The following is a 17359-nucleotide window of genomic DNA, read 5'->3' as shown; positions in this document are numbered from 1 at the left end:
CACATCCTTTCTTAAATAAGGAGACCAAAACTGCCCACAGTACTCCAAGTGAGGTCTCACCAGCGCCTTATAGAGCCTCAACATCACATCCCTGCTCCTATACTCTATTCCTCTAGAAATGAATGCCAACATTGCATTCGCCTTCTTCACCACCGACTCAACCTGGAGGTTAACTTTAAGGGTATCCTGTACGCGGACTCCCAAGTCCCGTTGCATCTCAGAACTTTGAATTCTTTCCCCATTTAAACAATAGTCTGCTCGTTTATTTCTTCTGCCAAAGTGCATAACCATACACTTTCCAACATTGTATTTCATTTGGCACTTCTCTGCCCATTCTTCCAATCTATCCAAGTCTCTCTGCAGACTCCCCGTTTCCTCAACACAACAGTCCCCTCCACTTATTTTCGTATCGTCAGCAAACTTAGCCACAAAGCCATCTATTCCATAATCCAAATCGTAGATGTACAACATAAAAAGGGTTTCCTGTACAAGTCCCGTTGCATCTCCGAACTTTGAATTCTCTCCCCGTTTAAATAATAGAGAAGAGTTGCCCCCTTCTCACTGCTACCGTCAGGGAGGAGGTACAGGAGCCTGAAGGCACTCGCTCAACGATTCGGGAATAACTTCTTCCCCTACGCCGTCCGATTTCCGAACGGTGGGGGGGTGGGGGGGTGGATTCGCGCCTCGATCTCTCGTGCTCGGCGGGGGCCAGAGACCGTCTCCCCCCTGGACTTACGACGGGACTAGAGCGTTTCATGCCGAGTTTAATTCCACACGTACACACTCATTGTAAGTTACAGATTCATTTCCAGGTACGGCTGCCGCAAGTTCGACGGATTTCCCGCTGCGCGCGATTCAGTTGCCTACCCCCCCCAGCCCCGGCGGGGGGGGAGGGGAGATGCTGGGATCTTGCTGTGCACGTCCGGCACCAGACCCCTCCCGAGGTGAGTCTTCCCCGCGATCCGTCGGCCCGGTCTCTCTCTCCAACCCCCCCGCCGCCTCACTGCTTCCCGCGCACGCGGCGGGGTTCGCTCAGGATCACGCCGGCCTCCTTCATGGCCGCGCAGAACAGCTGCATCTGCCGGAGGAGGAGGGAGAGGTAGTGAGCGAGGGAGAGGGGTGAGGCGTGGCCCGCTAACCTCCCCGGGCTTGCCGTGACACCCCCGGACTGACGGGGGGAAGCCGCGGCCCACGGCGACCCGTGACACCCAATCCCCGGCGGTGGGGGGCGGCGGGGAGGGAGAATTCGGAGCAGGAGGCCTTAACTACAAGGTATCCCTCGCCATGGCAACTGACGCCCAATCACTGGAGGGTGGGGGGGAGTTCTTGCCATAGCAACCAAGGCCAGAAGGCCTTAACTACAAGGTATCCCTCGCCATGGCAACTGAGGCTCATGACGCCCAATCACTGGGGGGGGGGGAGTTCTTGCTATAGCAACCAAGGCCAGAAGGCCTTAACTACAAGGTGACTGTTGCCATGGCAACTGAGGCCCATGAGGCCCAATCACTGGGGGAGTAATTCTTGCCATGGCAACCAAGGCCAGAAGGCCTTAACTACAAGGTGACTGTTGCCATGGCAACTGAGGCCCATGATGCCCAATCACTGGGGGGGGGAATTCTTGCCATGGCAACTAAGGCTGGGAGACCTTAACTACAAGGTATCCCTCGCCATGGCAACTGAGGCTCATGACGCCCAATCACTGGGGGGGGGGGGGGAGTTCTTGCCATAGCAACCAAGGCCAGAAGGCCTTAACTACAAGGTGACTGTTGCCATGGCAACTGAGGCCCATGACGCCCAATCACTCGGGGAGTAATTCTTGCCATGGCAACCAAGGCCAAAAGGCCTTATCTACAAGGTGACTGTTGCCATGGCAACTGAGGCCCATGACGCCCAATCACTGGGGGGGAATTCTTGCCATGGCAACCAAGGCTGGGAAGCCTCAACTACAAGATATCCCTCGCCACGGCAACCGAGGCCTCGTCGCGCTGGCGACCAGGGAAACAGTTGCCGTGGCAATGCAGGCCAAGGGCGACCGTTGCTGCGGCAACCACCACCCTCCCCCGCAGCCCTCCTCACCGTCTCGTTGCGCATCTGGCCGGGGAGAGCGTGGAAGGAGAGGTAGCCCAGGCCGGCCCGCAGGCACCGCTGGCCCAGCACCCGGCCCACATTCCGGGCGGCCGCCCCACCCCGGGGGGAGGCCAGGTGCTGCTTCAGAGCCCACTCGCCGCTGGAGGCCGAGATCACCGTCCGCCCGTCGGGAGCGTCCACTCCGGCCGAGACGTAGTGCTGGCTCCGGCGGAACCACAGCCTGCGGGAGGGAGGGGACAACGTCTGAACGGCCACCATAACCCAGGCCCTCCACACTCGTACCCCGAGTCCCCCCGTCCCTCGACACTCCCCTCCGCTCAGTGTCCCACCCTCGTACCCCGAGTCCCCCCGTCCCTCGACACTCGTACCCCGAGTCCCCCCGTCCCTCGACACTCCCCTCCGCTCAGTGTCCCACCCTCGTACCCCAAGTCCCCCCGTCCCTCGACACTCGTACCCCGAGTCCCCCCGTCCCTCGACACTCCCCTCCGCTCAGTGTCCCACCCTCGTACCCCGAGTCCCCCCGTCCCTCGACACTCGTACCCCGAGTCCCCCCGTCCCTCGACACTCCCCTCCGCTCAGTGTCCCACCCTCGTACCCCAAGTCCCCCCGTCCCTCGACACTCGTACCCCGAGTCCCCCGTCCCTCGACACTCCCCTCCGCTCAGTGTCCCACCCTCGTACCCCGAGTCCCCCCGTCCCTCGACACTCGTACCCCGAGTCCCCCCGTCCCTCGACACTCGTACCCCGAGTCCCCCCGTCCCTCGACACTCCCCTCCGTTCAGTGTCCCACCCTCGTACCCCGAGTCCCCCGTCCCTCGACACTCCCCTCCGTTCAGTGTCCTACCCTCGTACCCCGAGTCCCCCGTCCCTCAACACTCCCCTCCGTTCAGTGTCCCACCCTCGTACCCCGAGTCCCCCCATCCCTCGACACTCTCCTCCGTTCAGTGTCCTACCCTCGTACCCCGAGTCCCCCGTCCCTCGACACTCCCCTCCATTCAGTGTCCTACCCTCGTACCCCGAGTCCCCCCATCCCTCGACACTCCCCTCAGTTCAGTGTCCCACCCTCGTACCCCGAGTCCCCCCGTCCCTCGAAACTCCCCTCCGTTCAGTGTCCCACCCTCGTACCCCGAGTCCCCCCGTCCCTCGACACTCCCCTCCGCTCAGTGTCCCACCCTCGTACTCCGAGTCCCCCCGTCCCTCGACACTCCCCTCCATTCAGTGTCCCACCCTCGTACCCTGAGTCCCCGTCCCTCGACACTCCCCTCCGTTCAGTGTCCTACCCTCGTACTCCGAGTCCCCCCGTCCCTCGACACTCCCCTCCATTCAGTGTCCCACCCTCGTACCCCGAGTCCCCCCGTCCCTCAACACTCCCCTCCGTTCAGTGTCCTACCCTTGTACCCCGAGTCCCCCGTCCCTCGACACTCCCCTCCGTTCAGTGTCCCACCCTCGTACCCCGAGTCCCCCCGTCCCTCAACACTCCCCTCCGTTCAGTGTCCTACCCTCGTACCCCGAGTCCCCCCGTCCCTCGACACTCCCCTCCGTTCAGTGTCCTACCCTCGTACCCCGAGTCCCCCCGTCCCTCGACACTCTCCTCCGTTCAGTGTCCTACCCTCGTACCCCGAGTCCCCCGTCCCTCGACACTCCCCTCCGTTCAGTGTCCTACCCTCGTACCCCGAGTCCCCCGTCCCTCGACACTCCCCACCGTTCAGTGTCCTACCCTCGTACCCCGAGTCCCCCGTCCCTCGACACTCCCCTCCATTCAGTGTCCTACCCTCGTACCCCGAGTCCCCCCATCCCTCGACACTCCCCTCAGTTCAGTGTCCCACCCTCGTACCCCGAGTCCCCCGTCCCTCGACACTCCCCACCGTTCAGTGTCCTACCCTCGTACCCCGAGTCCCCCGTCCCTCGACACTCCCCTCCGTTCAGTGTCCTACCCTCGTACCCCGAGTCCCCCTGTCCCTCAACACTCCCCGTTCAGTGTCCCACCCTCGTACCCCGAGTCCCCCCGTCCCTCGACACTCCCCTCCGCTCAGTGTCCCACCCTCGTACTCCGAGTCCCCCCGTCCCTCGACACTCCCCTCCATTCAGTGTCCCACCCTCGTACCCTGAGTCCCCGTCCCTCGACACTCCCCTCCGTTCAGTGTCCTACCCTCGTACCCCGAGTCCCCCTGTCCCTCGACACTCCCCTCCGTTCAGTGTCCTACCCTCGTACCCCGAGTCCCCCGTCCCTCGACACTCCCCTCCGTTCAGTGTCCTACCCTCGTACCCCGAGTCCCCCCGTCCCTCGACACTCCCCTCCGTTCAGTGTCCCACCCTCGTACCCCGAGTCCCCCCGTCCCTCAACACTCCCCTCCGTTCAGTGTCCCACCCTCGTACCCCGAGTCCCCCGTCCCTCGACACTCCCCACCGTTCAGTGTCCTACCCTCGTACCCCGAGTCCCCCGTCCCTCGACACTCCCCTCCGTTCAGTGTCCTACCCTCGTACCCCGAGTCCCCCCGTCCCTCGACACTCCCCTCCGTTCAGTGTCCCACCCTCGTACCCCGAGTCCCCCGTCCCTCGACACTCCCCACCGTTCAGTGTCCTACCCTCGTACCGCGAGTCCCCCTGTCCCTCGACACTCCCCTCCGCTCAGGTCCTACCCTCGTACCCCGAGGTCCCCTGTCCCTCGACAGTCCCCTCCATTCAGTGTCCTACCCTCGTACCCCGAGTCCCCCCATCCCTCGACACTCCCCTCCGTTCAGTGTCCCACCCTCGTACGCCGAGTCCCCCTGTCCCTCGACACTCCCCTCCGTTCAGTGTCCTACCCTCGTACCCCGAGTCCCCCCATCCCTCGACACTCCCCTCCGTTCAGTGTCCCACCCTCTCGCCTCCGTTCAGTGTCCCACCCTCGTACCCCGAGTCCCCCGTCCCTCGACACTCCCCACCGTTCAGTGTCCTACCCTCGTACCCCGAGGTCCCCTGTTCCTACCCTCGTACCCCGAGTCCCCCCGTCCCTCGACACTCCCCTCCATTCAGTGTCCTACCCTCGTACCCCGAGTCCCCCCATCCCTCGACACTCCCCTCCGTTCAGTGTCCCACCCTCGTACGCCGAGTCCCCCTGTCCCTCGACACTCCCCTCCGTTCAGTGTCCTACCCTCGTACCCCGAGTCCCCCCATCCCTCAACACTCCCCTCCGTTCAGTGTCCCACCCTCGTACCCCGAGTCCCCCGTCCCTCGACACTCGCCTCCGTTCAGTGTCCCACCCTCGTACCCCGAGTCCCCCGTCCCTCGACACTCCCCACCGTTCAGTGTCCTACCCTCGTACCCCGAGGTCCCCTGTCCCTCGACAGTCCCCTCCATTCAGTGTCCTACCCTCGTACCCCGAGTCCCCCATCCCTCGACACTCCCCTCCGTTCAGTGTCCTACCGTCGTACCCCGAGTCCCCCCATCCCTCGACACTCCCCTCCGTTCAGTGTCCTACCCTCGTACCTCGAGTCCCCCCGTCCCTCGACACTCCCCTCCGTTCAGTGTCCCACCCTCGTACCCCGAGGTCCCCCGTCCCTCAACACTCCCCTCCGTTCAGTGTCCTACCCTCGTACCCCGAGTCCCCCCGTCCCTCGACACTCCCCTCCGTTCAGTGTCCCACCCTCGTACCCCGAGTCCCCCGTCCCTCAACACTCCCCTCCGTTCAGTGTCCCACCCTCGTACCCCGAGTCCCCCTGTCCCTCGACACTCCCCTCCGTTCAGTGTCCTACCCTCGTACCCCGAGTACCCCCGTCCCTCGACACTCCCCACCGTTCAGTTTCCCACCCTCGTACCCCGAGTCCCCCTGTCCCTCGACACTCCCCTCCGTTCAGTGTCCTACCCTCGTACCCCGAGTTCCCCCGTCCCTCGACACTCCCCTCTGCTCAGTGTCCTACCCTCGTACCCCGAGATCCCCCCGTCCCTCCACACTCCCCTCCGTTCAGTGTCCTACCCTTGTACCCCGAGTCCCCCGTCCCTCGACACTCCCCTCCGTTCAGTGTCCTACCCTTGTACCCCGAGTCCCCCGTCCCTCGACACTCCCCTCCGCTCAGTGTCCTACCCTCGTACCCCGAGTCCCCCCGTCCCTCGACACTCCCCTCCGCTCAGTGTCCTACCCTCGTACCCCGAGTCCCCCCGACCCTCGACACTCCCCACCGTTCAGTGTCCTACCCTCGTACCCCGAGTCCCCCCGTCCCTCGACACTCCCCTCCGTTCAGTGTCCCACCCTCGTACCCCGAGTCCCCCCGTCCCTCGACACTCCCCACCGTTCAGTGTCCCACCCTCGTACCCCGAGTCCCGCGTCCCTCGACACTCCCCTCCGCTCAGTGTCCTACCCTCGTACCCCGAGTCCCCCCGTCCCTCGACACTCCCCTCCGCTCAGTGTCCTACCCTCGTACCCCGAGTCCCCCCGTCCCTCGACACTCCCCTCCGCTCAGTGTCCTACCCTCGTACCCCGAGTCCCCCCGTCCCTCGACACTCCCCTCCGTTCAGTGTCCTACCATCATACCCCGAGTCCCCCTGTCCCTCGACACTCCCCTCCGTTCAGTGTCCTACCATCATACCCCGAGTCCCCCGTCCCTCGACACTCCCCACCGTTCAGTGTCCTACACTCGTACGCGAGGTCCTCCCATCCCTCGACACTCCCCTCCGTTCAGTTTCCCACCCTCGTACCCCGAGTCCCCCGTCCCTCGACACTCCCCACCGTTCAGTGTCCTACCCTCGTACCCCGAGTCCCCCGTCCCTCGACACTCCCCTCCGTTCAGTGTCCCACCCTCGTACCCCGAGTCCCCCGACCCTCGACACTCCCCTCCGCTCAGTGTCCTACCCTCGTACCCCGAGTCCCCCATCTCTCGACACTCCCCACCGTTCAGTGTCCTAGCCTCGTACCCCGAGTCCCCGACCCTCGACACTCCCCTCCGTTCTGTGCCCTACCCTCGTACCCCGAGTCCCCGTCCCTCGACACTCCCCTCCGTTCAGTGTCCTACCCTCGTACCCCGAGTCCCCCGTCCCTCGACACTCCCCACCGTTCAATGTCCTACCCTCGTACCCCGAGTCCCCATCCCTCGACACTCCCCTCCGTTCAGTGTCCTACACTCGTACCCCGAGTCCCCCGTCCCTCGACACTCCCCTCCGTTCAGTGTCCTACCCTCGTACCCCGAGTCCCCCCGTCCCTCGACACTCCCCACCGTTCAGTGTCCCACCCTCGTACCCCAAGTCCCCCGTCCCTCGACACTCCCCACCGTTCAATGTCCTACCCTCGTACCCCGAGTCCCCCATCCCTCGACACTCCCCTCCGTTCAGTGTCCTACCCTCGTACCCCGAGTCCCCCGTCCCTCGACACTCCCCTCCGTTCAGTGTCCTACCCTCGTACCCCGAGTCCCCCCGTCCCTCGACACTCCCCACCGTTCAGTGTCCTACCCTCGTACCCCGAGTCCCCCGTCCCTCGACACCCCCCTCCGTTCAGTGTCCTACCCTCGTACCCCGAGTCCCCGGTCCCTCGACACTCCCCTCCGTTCAGTGTCCTACCCTCGTACCCCGAGTCCCCCGGTCCCTCGACACTCCCCACCGTTCAGTGTCCCACCCTCGTACCCCAAGTCCCCCGTCCCTCGACACTCCCCACCGTTCAATGTCCTACCCTCGTACCCCGAGTCCCCCATCCCTCGACACTCCCCTCCGTTCAGTGTCCTACCCTCGTACCCCGAGTCCCCCGTCCCTCGACACTCCCCTCCGTTCAGTGTCCTACCCTCGTACCCCGAGTCCCCCCGTCCCTCGACACTCCCCACCGTTCAGTGTCCTACCCTCGTACCCCGAGTCCCCCGTCCCTCGACACCCCCCACCGTTCAGTGTCCTACCCTCGTACCCCGAGTCCCCGTCCCTCGACACTCCCCTCTGTTCAGTGTCCTACCCTCGTACCCCGAGTCCCCCGTCCCTCGACACTCCCCACCGTTCAATGTCCTACCCTCGTACCCCGAGTCCCCCCGTCCCTCGACACTCCCCACCGTTCAGTGTCCTACCCTCGTACACTGAGTCCCCCCGTCCCTCAACACTCTCCTCCGTTCAGTGTCCTACCCTCGTACCCCGAGTCCCCCCGTCCCTCGACACTCCCCACCGTTCAGTGTCCTACCCTCGTACACTGAGTCCCCCCGTCCCTCGACACTCCCCACCGTTCAGTGTCCTACCCTCGTACCCCGAGTCCCCCGTCCCTCGACACTCCCCTCCGCTCAGTGTCCTACCCTCGTACCCCAAGTCCCCCCGTCCCTCGACACTCCCCACCGTTCAGTGTCCTACCCTCGTACCCCGAGTCCCCCCGTCCCTCGACACTCCCCTCCGTTCAGTGTCCTACCCTCGTACCCCGAGGTCCCCCCGTCCCTCGACACTCCCCACCGTTCAGTGTCCTACCCTCGTACCTCGAGTCCCCCGTCCCTCGACACTCCCCTCCGTTCAGTGTCCCACCCTCGTACCCCGAGATCCCCCTGTCCCTCCACACTCCCCACCGCTCAGTGTCCCACCCTCGTACCCCGAGTCCCCCTGTCCCTCGACACTCCCCACCATTCACGATGCGTGTCCCACCCTTGTACCCCGAGTCCCCCTGTCCCTCGACACTCCCCACCATTCACGATGCGTGTCCCACCCTCGTACCCCGAGTCCCCCCGTCCCTCGACACTCCCCACCGTTCACGGTGCGTGTCCCACCCTCGCCCAGGAGCCCCATTGCCCCGCGCCCACTCGGCCCGTCAAATTACCGGTGCCAGAAGTCCCTCCTGGGCCAGGTGGTCTGCCAGCCCCTGTCCTTCCGCGCCAGGGCGAGGCGTTCAAGGTTGCGTGGGTTACGGTTCAGGAAGCGAGGGCCCACGATCGCGTTGTCCTCGGTGTCGGCGCCCCGGGGCGGGCGGCTCGTCTGGACCAGGGTGCGGACGCCTGTCGCTGGGAGAGGGGAGAAGGTCAGGGTGGGTCGAGAAAGAAGCCAGAGATGGGGGATGAGGGATCGCATACAATCGATATCTCGGGCCCAGTGTGGAGATTCGACTGGTCAATGCACCAGTCAGAGCCAATTAGAAACATGGAAGACCCAGAGCACAGTACAGGCCCTTCGGCCCACAATGTTGTGCTGACCCTCAAACTCTGCCTCCCATATAACCCCCCCAGCTTAAATTCCTCCATATACCTGTCTAGTCGTCTCTTAAACTTCACTAGTGTATCTGACTCAGGCAGTGCATTCCACGCACCAATCACTCTCTGAGTAAAAAACCTTCCTCTAATATCCCCCTTGAACTTCCCACCCCTTACCTTAAAGCCATGTCCTCTTGTATTGAGCAGTGGTGCCCTGGGGAAGAGGCGCTGGCTGTCCACTCTATTCCTCTTATTATCTTGTACACCTCTATCATGTCTCCTCTCATCCTCCTTCTCTCCAAAGAGTAAAGCCCTCGCTCCCTTAATCTCTGATCATAATGCATACTCTCTAAACCAGGCAGTATCCTGGTAAATCTCCTCTGTACCCTTTCCAATGCTTCCACATCCTTCCTATAGTGAGGTGACCAGAACTGGACACAGTACACCAAGTGTGGCCTAACCAGAGTTTTATAGAGCTGCATCATTACATCGCGACTCTTAAACTCCAACACCTCCTCTCCCTTAATATCAACATGCTCCAGAACATCAACTTCACTCATATTGTCCTCACCATCATCAAGTTCCCTCTCATTGGTGAATAGCGAAGAGAAGTATTCATTGAGGACCTCGCTCACTTCCACAGCCTCCAGGCACATCTTCCCACCTTTATCTCTAATCGGTCCCACCTTCACTCCTGTAATCCTTTTTTCCCTCAGATAATCGAAGAATGCCTTGGGGTTTTCCTTAACCCTACTCGCCAAGGCCTTCTCATGCCCCCTTCTTGCTCTTCTCAGCCCCTTCTTAAGCTCCTTTCTTGCTTCCCTATATTCCTCAATAGACCCATCTGATCCTTGCTTCCTAAACCTCATGTACGCTGCCTTCTTCCACCTGACTAGATTTTCCATCTCACTTGTCACCCATGGTTCCTTCACCCGACCACTCTTTATCTTCCTCACCAGGACAAATTTATCCCTAACATCCCACAAGAGATCTCTAAACATCGACCACGTGTCCATAGTACATTTCCCTGCAAAAACATCATCCCAATTCACACCCGCAAGTTCTAGCCTCATAATTTGCCCTTCCCCAATTAAAAATTTTCCTGTCCTCTGATTCTATCCTTTTCCATGATAATGCTGAGGGCCAGGGAGCGGTGGTCACTGTCCCCCTGATGCTCACCCACTGAGAGATCGGTTCGTTACCTAGTACTAGATCTAGTATGGCATTCTCCCTAGTCGGCCTGTCCACGTACTGTGACAGGAATCCCTCCTGGACACACTTAACAAACTCTGCCCCATCTAAACCCCTGGAACTAATCAGGTGCCAATCAATATTAGGGAAGTTAAAGGCACCCATGATAACAACCCTGTTATTGTTGCATTTTTCCAAAATCTGCCTCTCAATCTGCTCCTCTGTATCTCTGCTGCTATCAGGGGGCCTATAGAATACCCCCAATAGAGTAACTGCTCCCTTCCTGTTCTCTCGCCTCGTGGAGCAGCCTGGGGAATATACCTTCAGGCCCCGGGGACTTATCTGTCCTAATGTATTTTAACAACTCCAACACCTCCTCTCCCTTAATATCAACATGCTCCAGAACATAAACTTCACTCATATTGTCCTCACCATCATCAAGTTCCCTGTCATTGGTGAATACCGAAGAGAAGTATTCATTGAGGACCTCACTCACTTCCACAGCCTCCAGGCACATCTTCCCACCTTTATCTCTAATCGGTCCTACCTTCACTCCTGTCATCCTTTTGTTCTTCACATAATTGAAGAATGCCTTGGGGTTTTCCTTTACCCTACTCGCCAAGGCCTTCTCATGCCCCCTTCTTGCTCTTCTCAGCCCCTTCTTAAGCTCCTTTCTTGCTTCCCTATATTCCTCAATAGACTCATCTGATCCTTGCTTCCTAAACCTCATGTATGCTGCCTTCTTCCTCCTGACTAGATTTTCCACCTCACTTGTCACCCATGGTTCCTTCACCCTACCATTCTTTATCTTCCTCACCGGGACAAATTTATCCCTTACATCCCACAAGAGATCTCTAAACATCGACCACGTGTCCATAGTACATTTCCCTGCAAAAACATCATTCCAATTCACACCCGCAAGTTCTGGCCTTATAGCCTCACAATTTGCCTTTCCCCAATTAAACACACTCCTGTCCTCGGCGACCTGACCCTCTGGTATTTGCCTCCATTGGAGTTATTTAGAGACTCAACTGGTCAACTGGCCAATCAGAGGCCAGCTTGGGTGCTCAACTGGTCAACCGGCCAATCAGAGGCCAGCTTGGGCGCTCAACTGGTCAACCGGCCAATCAGAGGCAGTCTGGAGACCTAATTAATCTACCAGCCAATCAATGGCCAGCTCGGAGGCTCAAACTGGTCAACCAACCAATCCCAGCCTACGCCGGAGACTCAATGGGTCAACTGGCCAATGGGATGCCGGTCTGCAACTCCAAATGGGCAACCGGCCAATTGGAGCCCCAGGTGAAGCTCCAACCGGTCAGTCAGCCACTCGGAGGCCTCGCCTCAGGAACTGGCGAATTGGAAGCCAGCGCAGAGACCCATCCGGTGGAAATGGCCAATGGGACACCTGAACTCTACTGCAGCCAACCAGAGGTGAGCCAACACCCTACCTGGTCAGCAACCAATCAGGAACAAGGGTGGACCCTCAGTAGGGGCAATTGACCAATCCGAGGGTACGCTGATGATCTAACCAGTCAGGTTCACCTTGATCAGCGACCAATCAACAAACACTTGCTCATCAAACAGCCAATCGGAGGCCACTGGCAGGATCAATCCCGCTCAATGAGCCAATCAGCGGCCGGGCTGAAGCCGCGCCGTGACCGCCCACCAATCAGGTTGCGGCGTGCTGTTCTCCCCGCAGATCAGCCAGCCAATCAGATTGAACCCCTAACCCTCCCCACGTGACCCTCACCCGGGTGCCTAACCAGCCATTCAGCGAACACTGCGGAGCTCGCCCCCCCCCCTCGGCCCTTTGTCCCTCAGCCAATCAGAAGCCAGGACCCCCGCCAGCCAGCAACGACCGACCCCCCCCCACCCCGCGCCCGCCGTTACCTGGGGCGCCCGCTCGCGCCGCCAGCCCGCCGCGCAGCGCCGCCGCCATTGTCCGCCTGACGTCACCGCGCACGAACCCCGCCCCGGCTCCTACTACGTGGTTGCGTCACTGGCTCCGCCCCAGAAGGTCCAAGGAGGCGGCGGCTCTTAAAGGGGCCACGACCCCCGATCTCAGGTGTGTGGGGGGGGGGGGTGGGGAGACAAAACTTCCAGGTAAGTTGGCAGCAAAGCATCAACAACCGTGCAACTGGTCATGTTGGGGCGGTAGGGGGTGATTAGTGTGGATGAGGGCAAGATGTAAAGGCTGGCAGTCACACAAAGTTGCAATGCAGGTTAACAGCCAGCTCAGAAAAATAGAAATACTCCTCAGTGCTAAAGCACTTTGCAAAATGCAAGCAGAAGGTCTTTTTATAACCCGTTGCAGGGGCCAAGTCCCTTTCTCTTTCCAACAGCACACATCACCTGACCCCAGCTCTGATCTGTCACACACAATTCTTGGGCCAGTGGGGGACTCCACACCTCGGACTTCAACCACTGCTCAGAGTCTTGTCATCTTCAGAAGTTTTCGGATGACTCTGCCATAGTTGGATGCATCAGCAAGGGAGATGAGGCTGAGTCCAGGGCTACGGTAGGAAACTTTGTCACATGGTGTGAGCAGAATTATCTGCAGCTTAATGTGAAAAAGACTAAGGAGCTGGTGGTAGACCTGAGGAGAGCTAAGGTACCGGTGACCCCTGTTTCCATCCAGGGGGTCAGTGTGGACATGGTGGAGGATTACAAATACCTGGGGATACGAATTGACAATAAACTGGACTGGTCAAAGAACACTGAGGCTGTCTACAAGAAGGGTCAGAGCCGTCTCTATTTTCTGAGGAGACTGAGGTCCTTCAACATCTGCCGGATGATGCTGAGGATGTTCTACGAGTCTGTGGTGGCCAGTGCGATCATGTTTGCTGTTGTGTGCTGGGGCAGCAGGCTGAGGGTATCAGACACCAACAGAATCAACAAACTCATTCGTAAGGCCAGTGATGTTGTGGGGATGGAACTGGACTCTCTGACGGTGGGGTCTGAAAAGAGGATGCTGTCCAAGTTACATGCCATCTTGGACAATGTCTCCCATCCACTACATAATGTACCGGTTGGGCACAGGAGTACATTCAGCCAGAGACTCATTCCACCGAGATGCAACACGGAGCGTCATAGGAAGCCATTCCTGCCTGTGGCCATCAAACTTTACAACTCCTTCCTTGGAGGGTCAGACACCCTGAGCCAATAGGCTGGTCCTGGACTTATTTCCTGGCATAATTTACATATTACTATTTATTTATGGTTTTATTACCATTAATGGTGCAACTGTAACGAAAACCAGTTTCCCCCAGGATCAATAAAGTATGACTATGAATAATGTACGTTCCCATGTTTATCTTTGGTGTCTGAATTTTAACGGTTTCCATCTGCACACAGTTCACGGAAAATGCGGGACCCAAACGTTTTCTCTCAAAAAGTAATAACGTGCATTACGAGGATATAGGTTGTGAAAGAACTCTGAAGCTCCTGGGGCAGACTGGGTGGTGCAGGCCAACAGGAGGGACGGAGAGGGAGAGAGGTGACAAGGAGGACTCGTAGAAAGAGAGGAGGGTGAGGTAATGAGAGAAAGAAAATAGAGACAGAAAGCGAGAAAAACAGACTGATAGAGATAGAGATGGAGAGGGAGGATTTATAGAACGAGGAGGGCGAGGAAGGGAGGAGAGACTGGGAGGGAGGGAAAGAGAAAGGGAGAAAAGCAGACAAAAAAAAAGATAGACGGGAGAGGGAGGATTTAAAGGGAGAGAGGAGGGCGAGGACATGAGAGAAAGGGAGAAGAGACTTGGAGAAAAAGAGATAGGGTGGAAGGGAGGGAGACAGATGGAATAGGAGGGAGAAAACCAGAGACGAAGAGACCATAAGACGCAGGAACGGAATCGGGCCATTCGGCCCATCGAGTCTGGGATGTCCGCCATTCCATCACGGCGGATCCATTTTGTTCTTCCTTGAAGAGATTTCACCGGCACGCCGTCTGGTTTGGAGGGCGTGTGCCTTCCTACGGGAGGCTGGATAAACTTGGGTCGCTTTCTCCAGAGAGCCGGAGGCCGAGGGGAGATCTGGGAGAGGTTCAGAAGATTATGAGAGGCACGGAAAGAGAGAGATAGACACAGATAGAGTGGATGTGGACAGGATGTTTCCTGTAGTGGGGGAGTCTGGGACCAGAGGACACAGATAGAGTGGATGTGGAGAGGATGTTTCCTGTAGTGGGGGAGTCTGGGACCAGAGGACACAGATAGAGTGGATGTGGAGAGGATGTTTCCTGTAGTGGGGGAGTCTAGGACCAGAGGACACAGATAGAGTGGATGTGGACAGGATGTTTCCTATCGTGGGGGAGTCTAGGACCAGAGGACACAGGTAGAGTGGATGTGGAGAGGATGTTTCCTGTCGTGGGGGAGTCTAGGACCAGAGGACACAGATAGAGTGGATGTGGAGAGGATGTTTCCTGTAGTGGGGGGAGTCTAGGACTGGAGGACACAGATAGAGTTGATGTGGAGAGGATGTTTCCTGTAGTGGGGGGAGTCTAGGACCAGAGGACACAGATAGAGTGGATGTGGAGAGGATGTTTCCTGTAGTGGGGGAGTCTAGGACTGGAGGACACAGATAGAGTGGATGTGGAGGGGATGTTTCCTGTAGAGGGGGAGTCTAGGACCAGAGGACACAGCCTCAGAAGAGAGTGGTGTCCATTTAGAACGCAGATGAGGAGGAATTTCTCTGGCCAGAGAGTGGTGAACCTGTGGCAAATTGCCTAATTCTGCTCCTATATGTTACAGCCTTACAGCCTAATCAGGGTCAGTTCAATCTCACTGGCATTTGCCGTGAAACCTGTTGTCTCGTGTCAAAATGTTTGCTGTGACGCGTCTGGTGTGGTCGTGCTGGTCACCGTCACTTTCAGCTCCCACCGCTGCCCCTCAGTCTCGAGAAAAGGAAGAGCTGAATGTACAAGTCTGCCCCTGCCAGCACACAGCCTCTCCGACAGCAAGCAAGCCCCCCGTCGCGGCTCCCCGCACGGAAACCGAACTTCCTCCGGACTCGGGCCGAACGACAGGGGACGGGGAGGAGGTCCGGCCCCCACACACAGGCCCACCGGTGTGTGGAGACGCCCCGGTGCTCGCGAACCAGATCCCCAGCTGTGGGTAACCAGCCTTATTGGCAGCCTCCGGAGAGACGGAGGCTACGGGAGTAAACCCAGACAGCAAATCTGGAGTGGATGAATTCACTGAACGTCCTTTTTGTCAGCTCCTGCTGCCAAACCTATTGCTTCATAAGCTTTCCTTTGGACTACGCCGGTGAGGCCGAGAGGGATTTCTTCCTAACTGGGCATCTCAGCATCTCCACACCTTCTGTCCGGGCTTGTGATGGGCTTCGAGACAGGCGGACGCCAACCAGGTCGCGTCCGCCTCTTCTGTATTCTGTGGCTATCTGGAGAAGACGGATCTCGGAGACGTGTCGGCACACTTCCTGTTGATTGTAAAAGGAATCTCTGAAGGGCTGGGGTTTTGGACTCGTTTCTTTTGTGCTGGACGCTAGATCGACGTCTCTTCCTGTTGCTTGCATGGTTGGGACGAGGGGCAACGCTTCTGCCACTGGCTGTGTGACGTTACTCTCGCTCATCGTTTCGCTCTCAACAACATCTCCAACAGCACAATTGCGCCTGGACGACAGACTGGAGTGGAGGGCCAACACACGGAGGCTGTGGACAAGAAGGGCCAGAGTGGCCTCTACTTCCTGAGGAGACCCAAGTCTTTTGGAGTGGGCAGACCTCTCCTTCACCCGTTCTACCAGTCTGTTTGTCGCCAGTTCATTGGCGTGCTGGGGCAACGGAATCAACACGGGCGATGCCAAACGGGGTCAATAACCATGTAATAATTACAGAACGGAAACAGGCCCTCCTAGTCCGTGCCGAACGCTTACTCTCACCTAGTCCCACCGACCCGCACTCAGCCCATAACCCTCCATTCCTTTCCTGTCCATATATCTATCCAATTTAACTTTAAACAACAACATCGAACCTGCCCCAACCACTTCTGCTGGAAGCTCGTTCCACACAGCCACCACTCTCTGAGTAAAGAAGTTCCCCCTAAACTTTTGCCCCTTAACTCTCAACTCATGTCCTCTTGCTTGAATCTCCCCCACTCTCAATGGAAAAAGCCTATCCACGTCAACTCTATCAACCCCCCTCATCATTTTAAACACCTCTATCAAGTCCCCCCTCAACCTTCTACGCTCCAAAGAATAAAGACCCAACTTGTTCAACCTTTCTCTGTAACTTTGGTGCTGAATCCCAGGCAACATTTTACTCAATCTCCTCCGTACTCTCTCAATTTTGTCGACATCTTTCCTATAATTCGGTGACCAGAACCGTACACAATACTCCAAATTTGGCCTCACCAATGCCTTGTCCAATTTCGACATCACATCCCAGCTCCTATACTCAAATAAACCGATCAGGAAGGCGGGCTCCGTTACAGGAGTCAACACTGGACACACTGGAGGCCGCGGCAGAACAAAGGAGCCTCCGGAAAATCCCGGCAAATTTTGGGCAATGTTTCCCACCCGCTGCTTGTCACTTGGCTTCTAGTACGAGACCAAGACAACCGCGCTGTTCCAAAGAGTGCTATGTGAGGTCATTCTTACCTTGGGCCATTAGGCTCTGTAATGAGTCAATCTATAGCCGGAGAAATGATTACCCCCTCCTCTTAGACTGTTTGTGGTAACTTATTCTTTCTTACTTCTCAGGGAAAGGGGAGGTGCGACGAGACCTGGGTGTCATTATACACCAGTCATTGAAAGTGGGCATGCAGGTACAGCAGGCGGTGAAAAAGGCGAACGGTATGCTGGCATTTATAGCGAGAGGATTGGAGTACAGGAGCAGGGAGGTACTACTGCAGTTGTACAAGGCCTTGGTGAGACCACACCTGGAGTATTGTGTGCAGTTTTGGTCCCCTAATCTGAGGAAAGACATCTTTGCCATAGAGGGAGTACAAAGAAGGTTCA

At 58.3% G+C, this 17359-nt stretch overlaps 1 protein-coding gene across 1 annotated transcript; it reads right to left on the bottom strand.

Moving 5' to 3' along the window:
- Nucleotides 1-753: 753 nt before the first annotated feature.
- Nucleotides 754-12435, bottom strand: mrpl18 (mitochondrial ribosomal protein L18). The gene is made up of 4 exons (XM_063039847.1): nucleotides 12281-12435; nucleotides 8833-9013; nucleotides 2077-2308; nucleotides 754-1078 (listed from the first exon to the last, which is right to left on the bottom strand). Exons 1-4 carry the CDS (start codon nucleotides 12327-12329, stop codon nucleotides 1001-1003), a joined length of 540 nt encoding a protein of 179 aa, XP_062895917.1. The 5' UTR covers nucleotides 12330-12435; the 3' UTR covers nucleotides 754-1000.
- Nucleotides 12436-17359: the final 4924 nt, after the last annotated feature.

The sequence above is a fragment of the Mobula hypostoma genome, unplaced genomic scaffold (assembly GCF_963921235.1).
Source record: "Mobula hypostoma unplaced genomic scaffold, sMobHyp1.1 scaffold_166, whole genome shotgun sequence".
Classification (NCBI taxonomy): Eukaryota; Metazoa; Chordata; class Chondrichthyes; order Myliobatiformes; family Myliobatidae; genus Mobula; species Mobula hypostoma.
The sequence above is the reverse complement of the archived record's forward strand: the minus strand, read 5'-3'. Positions and strand labels throughout refer to the sequence as shown.

Bases quoted from the DNA above. Each gene is read 5' to 3' on its own strand.
- mrpl18 (XM_063039847.1), bottom strand. From the start codon at position 12,329: ATGGCGGCGGCGCTGCGCGGCGGGCTGGCGGCGCGAGCGGGCGCCCCA. The intron at 2,309-8,832 runs GTAATTTGACGG...TCCCTCCCGCAG, and splicing joins AGGAGGGACTTCTGGCACCG to GCTGTGGTTCCGCCGGAGCC. The intron at 1,079-2,076 runs GTGAGGAGGGCT...CTCCTCCGGCAG, and splicing joins GCCAGATGCGCAACGAGACG to ATGCAGCTGTTCTGCGCGGC.